At 32.6% G+C, this 8,378-nt stretch overlaps 1 protein-coding gene across 1 annotated transcript; it reads right to left on the bottom strand.

Moving 5' to 3' along the window:
- Window positions 1–308: 308 nt before the first annotated feature.
- On the bottom strand, window positions 309–7,750 carry LOC143085071 (protocadherin beta-11-like). Its single transcript, XM_076261241.1, has 4 exons — window positions 4,609–7,750; window positions 1,916–2,107; window positions 1,250–1,429; window positions 309–468 (listed from the first exon to the last, which is right to left on the bottom strand). The coding sequence occupies exons 1-3, from the start codon at window positions 7,270–7,272 to the stop codon at window positions 1,421–1,423; spliced, it is 2,865 nt and encodes a 954-aa protein (XP_076117356.1). The 5' UTR covers window positions 7,273–7,750; the 3' UTR covers window positions 309–468; window positions 1,250–1,420.
- Between the last annotated feature and the right edge of the window lie 628 nt (window positions 7,751–8,378).

The following is an 8,378-nucleotide window of genomic DNA, read 5'->3' as shown; positions in this document are numbered from 1 at the left end:
TATTTAATGTAGCATCTGCAAGCTTCATTCCAGGTTTGACATCTGTTCATCTTGCCCACTTTCAACCTGGTGAGTATAGCCGGGTATTATTACGAAGCTATAAATTACGCACAATTTTAGTATGATCATGGAAGTAAAATGTAATATAAAATAATACTTCCATGATATGATTGAGGAACTCTTTTGGTAATTAAGTTGAAACCTTTATCCTTGGCCCTAAAAGTGTTCCACAATTTTTAATATTTTGATTATCGAACTCATGTAAGGAAGGCACTCACGAGTGGTAAAACCTTCGTAAAAACTTCAAGGTCCTAGATGGCATTAGTTTGTAAAAATAAATAATTTTAATGATTTATATTAACAAATAATACATAACAACATAACAAAACAAATGAGAATATTTTTATGTTTCCACTTGTCTGCGTGATGTCTCTGCTGGTAACAAACCATCTGTGATATAAAGAGGACCTACAAAACAGATAGAAGATTGTTATAGTTATTGTGAAATGCGCAATGAAAGCTTAAAGTTCAAATTATTGTATAAAATAAAAGATATGCGTGATTATTCATTTGTATATATATATACGACTTTTATTATAAAGGCAAAACGCGTACATTGTATGAAAGCATGGTATTTTTTTTAACGAGTATCATAATCTTCCGATTTTTAATCTCGTCAAGAAGAGAGAACACACAAAGAGTAGGACCAACTGTCCTTCTTTTATCCGGTAAAATGTGACAACTGTTCCATTTTGACCCTGTGTAATCAGCCATATACTGATAGCTTTAGAACCCAGAACCATAAAATACACAATTTGGTCCTGTTTACAGAATTTTTGCTATGTTTTCGTTTTCGTTTTGTCTTGTTGATGTGTTTTGCATGCACTATGTGTATCACTAGATGAAACGTGCGTCTCGCTTAACAAATTGTAAGCCTTGTACATTTGGTTCCTTTTACATAAAATTAGTTAATAGAAGCACAATTTTTAAATTGTTAGTTTCTTGTTTACCATATTATAAAGCCCTATATGAAATTGAAATATGTTATACATATACATTCCTGCATTTTATTTTATTTTTAGTTTATATACATGTAATCCAATGAATTTATGATATGACTTCTTTAGTACCCACATTTTGAGGTTGCGTCTGTCGTATGAAATTATAAGGAAATACTAATATCATCGAACAAAATGAGTTCCAGGAGTCTTAAACTGCTGATATCAAAACTGTTTATGCTTATACCAACCTATCACGTGACAAAATCTGTCCCAACTTTCAAAGATAACACAGACTATAATGGCCTATATTACACTGCCTTCTTGGTACGGGAACATCAGGCAAGATTTAAGGCATGTTAGTACATAATGGGTGTTAGCCACAGCACTATAGTAACTACTACTTCTGTTTATTTAAAACTCTAAATAGTCTGAAAAATAAAATTGTACTGAAATTAAGTAAATTAAATTTAATTTGATAACTATAATGAATTATCTGTTGACAAAACTTTAAATTATTTGAAATACTAAGGCTGTTCTATCCAAGGAATAGATTACCTTAGCTGTATTTGGCAAAACTTCTCGATACTCTTCAACTTTGTACTTTACTTTTGTAGACGAAATGCGCCGTTAGCGCAAATACAAAAATTCAATCCTGGTACCGGTATCTATGATGAGTTTATTTGTCACTTTTGTGGAGTATATAGAAATTAATTGTAATCACAAGTGTTTCGTAATTAAAAACATGCTTATGCATATTTGCATCGTACATTATACACTGTAAGCCAAGAATATTGGTTTTAAAGCAGAGGATATTTTCATATTTCATGCCAGAAACAGAAGAAAATCGTCATTTGGCTTTATGAGAACGGTTTCGTTCATACTAGTTTCAATACAGTCAGATATAGAAAACTCACCAGAACAGAATTGGAACGTTTACAGTGTTGTATTCGGAGTAGAGATCTTTGGTATTCGATGGAAATTAGCTTATTTCGTTGTCGTTCCACGTCATCGACTTCACCATTCTCCCAAAGTGGCGGGTCCCAGGATCGAGATGTAAAAGTTGAACTCGTATCTAATAAGCTGGCATCGTGTGTCTTCACTTCTTGCTATAAATGGAAAATTTAAGATCTTGTAAAAGGGTTTGAGTTTTAAAACGAGAGATTAAAATTAGTTTTTTCATAGGTAACGATACAGCCTTCAACATTAAGCAAATCCCATACCACATAGTCAGGTTGAACAAAATTATCTAACTCTTAAAATACATCATCTAATAGCATTCATGTTGTTATTTTTTATAATTCGATTGATTCAGTCAAACTGCTTGTGCCAACAGTTTGTAATGCCGACACTTTTTTTTTTACTTCAGATGATTCATTAATTGTGTAACAAGCAATTAGATAGATATTATATTAATTAATGTGAACGCAACCGACTGAGTTTTTTAAAGGTTATTTATAACACGTACTGTACATCTTTATTGCAACAGTGCAGAAGGGTCTCAGTTTTTGTGGCGTCTTTAACAAATTTAAATCAACTTAAAACATATTTAAATGTAGAAAATTACGACATAAATGTAGAGAATAACTTAATGTTGTAACTCCATCTCATAATAAGGTTTTAATAATTGCAGTCAGGGAAGTCATTATTCAAAGGTTTTATTTCACTAGTTTTCATCCTAATTTATATACAAATCACACATGAGAGAAAAAATATCGTTATCGGTCGAACCAATTATATTGATATGATCAAAAATGGAAAAGGCATTAAACGCGTTTCTTGTTTACAAAGTCATTTCTCAATCTGATAAAAAGCATATAAAAAGATTTGGTAGTAAAACTGTCCTTAGAAAGTTCAAACGAGTCATCCATTTTGGACCTACTAACGATATTTTTGGTCCTTGTAATGAAAGTGTCACACTCTGAACGACTTTTATAATTAAACCAAACGAGCAATTAAAATCTTATCTGTTAAAACATTAAACAAATTTCATGGACATATTGTAAAGTTGTTTTGTTTATTTAACGCTGGACTAAATATTCATTGGCAATGTCGTATTTGGCTGACTTTGAGATATTTTATAAACGAAGTATGATTAATATTTTTGGCAGTTTTTCATGGTTAAATTTGGTGACATTATTATTTCAGTGGAAGTGTATGAGAAAACTGTCTTATTTATTTTTTTAAAAGATACAATTGTTTTAATTCAAAACAATTAAGGTTCAGGAAATAACCGTTTGACTGATATACAGGTTGGCGGGCGCTATAAAGTGATTATTATTGTGTTAAACAAAAAATATGTATCCTGCCTATATTGAAAGGGAGTGGGAGAAACATTTCTTAGCAGGTCGATAACCTAGATTCTGGAATATGCCCTAGAAAAAAAATAATATTCCTGAAAATAATCTGATGTTCCTTACTCTGAGACACTTTGTTTTTGTTCCGCCAAGAGAACTCCTGTTACTTTTGAAAGGTTAAAATCTTAAATCTTGTAAAAACCCTGAAACGCTAACTAAATATCAAGGACTTACCAATTTTATTGGCAGAAACACAATTTAAACTCACTTTCATGAAATTGTCATTTTTTTTTTTAATTTAGTGTTCGTTCTTTGTAAACAAGTTAACAGAACAGAGAAAGAGAAAAAAATAAAATTCTTTTTGCTACAAAAGATACAAGATAAAAAAAAGTATAAGATTCAAGATTTACAAATGTATTATATCAATCGAAGACCATATCAGTTTTATTAGATGTAAAACTTTGCTGTAGACAATAATACAGTGTCAGTGAATCACAGAAATATTTCTGATTTTATCTCCATGTTTGTCCCATTGACATAGTCCTATAATTTACCTTAACAAGTAAAATGTTTAATGTTCATAAAAATCTCCTCTCAAATGGTCTTCGACTCATTATTTTCTTTTGACATTGATCAGTAGCCATTGTAATTTATACCTTTCTCGTCTCTCCGCCGCCTCGTTAAATCTTCTTGACTTTATTTAGGTTATAAACATTGCTAAATTCCCTTACTGTTTAAATAAGTTAGGTTGATAAGAAATAATTTTATGACTTTTACACTTAATTTATATACATTAGAAAAATACGACGAGAGCCAATAAAACAATTTATAAATATTAACAGATTTATATTAATATTGTAAAAATTGTCAGCTATTTTATGTGGAATATTATATTGTCTTCCTAGTCTCTGCGTTTTCAAGTCTGACACTATTACTGATAATTGTGTTTTTATTAAAATGATTCGTGTGGTAAATATCATAAATAAAACTCACATGTCTATGTCATAAAAAAAAACAAAATTATTAATATTCCAATGCTGTACCTTTCTTTACATATTTTTTTTTATAAATATGTTTTGTTAAATTGTAATTATTGAAGTATTTATACTATACATTGTTGAGGTTGTATCTAGGTTTAGAAAACCTTGTTCATGAAATATTGTTTTGTATTTCAAAATATATCAACTTTCAATTTTGTATCTTAATCAATAATAATATTAATAATAATAAATTTCATATAATAATAATCAGAATATTATTAATAACAATAAATTTAATAGAAATAATGATAATTCATTTATAATAATATTTACCTGTACTGATATGGACCTCTGGATTGTATTGAACTTGGTAGATTGAGGTAATGACTTTGGCAGCACTGGTGGAGTGTACGACGGAGGAGGAGGTCGGGAGTACGTCATAGGAAGAGGTAGTATATAGGTAGGTGGGTAATATACAGGGGAGACCATTTGTATAAAACCAGCTTCTTCACCTTCGTTGGTTTTCTGAGACTGTGATTCCTGGCTCTCGTGAAGTTTAGTACGATTTTTGATGTCTTGTCTTCGAAGAAGAAAAATCATAAATATGATCAGCAGTGCTAAGAATACAGTGATGCTTGAAATAGCAATGGCGACTACGAAGTTTTTCTCTAGACCGTCGGTTAAAGCTAATACTTGATGTGTTATATTTATTGTCAGATTTTGGCGCGCTTTGAAAGGTATTTCTCCATGGTCTTGAACTACTACTTCAAACGTCATACTTCTGATGTCCGCCTCTGATAAATCTTTAACGAGGAATAGTTCGCCATTATAGCTATTGAGCAAGAGATAATCACTTATGTTTTCATTGTTCAAGTAAAATGATAGTCGTGAATTCATTTCCGAATCGTTATCATACGCTCGGAATGTCCCCACCACAGAGTTGGACGGAGTCTTGTACGGTATGATAATTGTATTGTTATCTTTATTAGGAAATACAAAAACAGGACTATTATCGTTTTCGTCCTCTACTTTTATTAATACTTCGACAGATGTATTTAGAGAAGAATTTCCTTGATCGGAGGCAACGATCTGGAAATTGTAACTTTCACTTTTTTCTCTGTCGAGTTCAATTGTTACTAAAATACTCCCATTCTGCATAACAATGAACGGGACTTCATTTCCCTTTGTTGTGGAAATACTATATGAAATTTCTCCGTTTTCCTTGTCGTCCACATCAAAAGCCTCTACTTTCCCAATAATTATATTTCGAACTGAATTTTCTAATACAGAAAAAGAATAAAGATCTTTACGAAATTCAGGTGCATTATCATTAACATCATCAACTAAAATGGAGACACTTCCGGTTCCAGTCATAGACGGGTTACCATGATCGGAAGCAAAGACTTGGAAGATGTATTGTTCCTGTATTTCTCTATCAAGCATTTGATTCGCAAATATTTCCCCTGTTTCGTTATCAATAGAGAACTTACTATTCGCACCATCTTGCAATGTGTATTCAATTTTGGCGTTCTGGTCTAAATCTAGGTCAACAGCAGAAACTTGAAGAAGACTAACACCTATCTTGTTATTTTCTAACAAATGTGTCCGATACGTTACCGGGATAAATTCAGGTTCATTATCATTTTCGTCTAATACAACAACAATGAATGTTTTATTTGTTTTTTTTGGTGGATTTCCTGTGTCTTCGCAAACAACAGTTACATTGTAACGAGGTTCTGTTTCTCTGTCAAGGGAGGTAAACACCACAATCTTGTACTCATTTGTGTCAAACTTTTGTAACCTGAACATACCCTCCGTTAGCATGCATGTTACGAGGCCATTGTCCCCAGTATCTGGATCAGCTACGGCCAGGTGAGCAACAGTAGCACCCTGACTTGCTTGTTCTGATATTTCAGCGTGAGGTTTGTTAGATAAAAGGTTAATATTGATTTCAGGGAAGTTGTTATGATGATCGAACACTCTGACAAACACCAAAGATTGAGCAATCAAAGGTTGTTTTGCACTATCGCTTGCTTCAACGATTACTCTGTAATATTCCTTTGAACGTGTGATTAGCGATTCTTTCAGGTACACCTCACCGGAAGTTTCGTTTATAGAAAACGTTGATATGATCTCGTCTGTCTGTAAGGAGCTTAACCTGTACCTCACTAATCCGTTCAGTCCTTCATCTAAATCTGTAGCAAACACACGCGTTATAACCATGTTTACAAGACTGTCATCGTAGATCGTTTTATTGTACAAATCTTGTGTAAACTTTGGGTAATTATCGTTTATGTCGGTTACCGTTATACTGAACATGGCAGTGCCAATATTTGGTGTAGGCTCACCTCCGTCGTATGCCAACACTTGAAACTGATAAGAGGCTACTTGTTCCCGATCTAGTTTTCCTATAATTACTAATTTCAACATGGATCTACCATCCGCAAAGGTGTCCATTACTGCTTGAAAGGGTACGTCGTCTAATATCCCATATTTCATAACACCAAACATCCCAGAATCTCTATCAGTGGCCCCTTCCAGTGGAAGTGATGTATTAACAGGAGTTCCCTCAATAAGTTCAAAACTAACGAATTCTTCCACAAAAAGTGGTGAATTGTCGTTTATGTCTTTCAAATTAATGAACACTTTTATACTGAATAAATCGTTTGTGCTTTCAGACTTCGCAACCACGGCCAGTTGGAGTGTACAAACTACATCAAACGCACATAACATATCTCGGTCTAACGACTCGACCGTCACTAGATCGCTGGTTGTTTCATCGAGGCTGAACTGTGAAGCTAGAGGATAACCGTTAGACAGCAATGTAAATTTTAAATCAGTGTCCGCAACTTGAAGTTTTGCCGATTCAGCAATATTTCCGATGTAAAAGGAACTTCCCTGCTCTTCCGTTACATTAAAGTAAACAGTTTGTCCTTTAACAGAAAACTGGAAACAAATAAAATACAGAGCAAGTATTAGACAAACTGTTGCATCCATGTTGAAATTGTAGACGGATTGAATTTTTTTAAACGACTGTCAGTTTAAATAAACTCAATAGAAGTCCTTTAGCAATACATCTCTATTGATTTATATATCACTTGTCAATGCTTTTTAGTATTGATATCGTTGATCATTTCCTGTAATACAATAGTGCATTGATAAAACTGAAACTTCCCGCATTTAATCTGCTTATGGTCGAAATTATACGCAATTGTGAACAAATCCAGTATTTGACATGTGATGTTTACATTGAGGCAATAAAAGATATTGATATGATGTCCTATCATCTGAAATTTCTTTCCATGTTTAGTATTGTTCAAATTTATTTTCATTTACTTCACTATTAACCCCGAATAAACCCCGCCTTTAATCCACACCCTGGCCAATCGTAACCGTACAAGAACAGTTCTATTTATTTTCACAAATTGCTCGTGTAATTATTATACAGTATAAATATATTTAAAAAAGTCGACAACCGTAAATGAACTATCTTTTTTAAATTACAAATAACACTGCATTTAATATAAAAACTTGTATAAGCACAACGTAATAGATGAGCCTACGGGTGATTTTTAAAAGAAAAATAATCGATGGGTTTTTATTTGCTTGCCCTTGAAGACGTTTAAAAGATAATTATGTCAACAATGTTTACAATTGTGATCATAAATCTACTAATTTAATAGACAAGGAACCTAAAGTGTCACTAAAGACCTTTTTCAGGTGCTTTTCAAGTTTATAAACATGCAAACTAAACGCTTTATGTTAACACCGTTAAAATCTCCGTGTTTGTTTTCACATCACTTTGGACGTACTTGAAGCTAAGCCTTACTTTTAAAATAAGAGAAATAAAATTATACGTAAACAACCCAAAGAAAGGCTGACCCTGGTTTATGACCAATTTAATACACTTTTAGGAAAGTACTGATGTCCGTTAATTGTTCCTTGGTGTTGCTAGCTATGAACATACTGGACGTACGGATGTTTGACAGAACTTCGAATTGTTTTGTTCTGCTAGATTCTTTAAAAAAAATTAATTTTTAGATTTGTCGTAGAAAACATGTTGCCTTAACCCTCTGCGAAATCTGTCTCAGAATTATAGCATC

Source organism: Mytilus galloprovincialis, chromosome 8, assembly GCF_965363235.1.
Source record: "Mytilus galloprovincialis chromosome 8, xbMytGall1.hap1.1, whole genome shotgun sequence".
Lineage (NCBI taxonomy): Eukaryota > Metazoa > Mollusca > Bivalvia > Mytilida > Mytilidae > Mytilus > Mytilus galloprovincialis.
Note: the sequence above shows the minus strand (reverse complement) of the source record. Positions and strands in the feature narration are given on the sequence as shown.

Bases quoted from the DNA above. Each gene is read 5' to 3' on its own strand.
- LOC143085071 (XM_076261241.1), bottom strand. From the start codon at position 7,272: ATGGATGCAACAGTTTGTCTAATACTTGCTCTGTATTTTATTTGTTTC. The intron at 2,108-4,608 runs GTAAATATTATT...TTCCATTTATAG, and splicing joins AGAGGTCCATATCAGTACAG to CAAGAAGTGAAGACACACGA.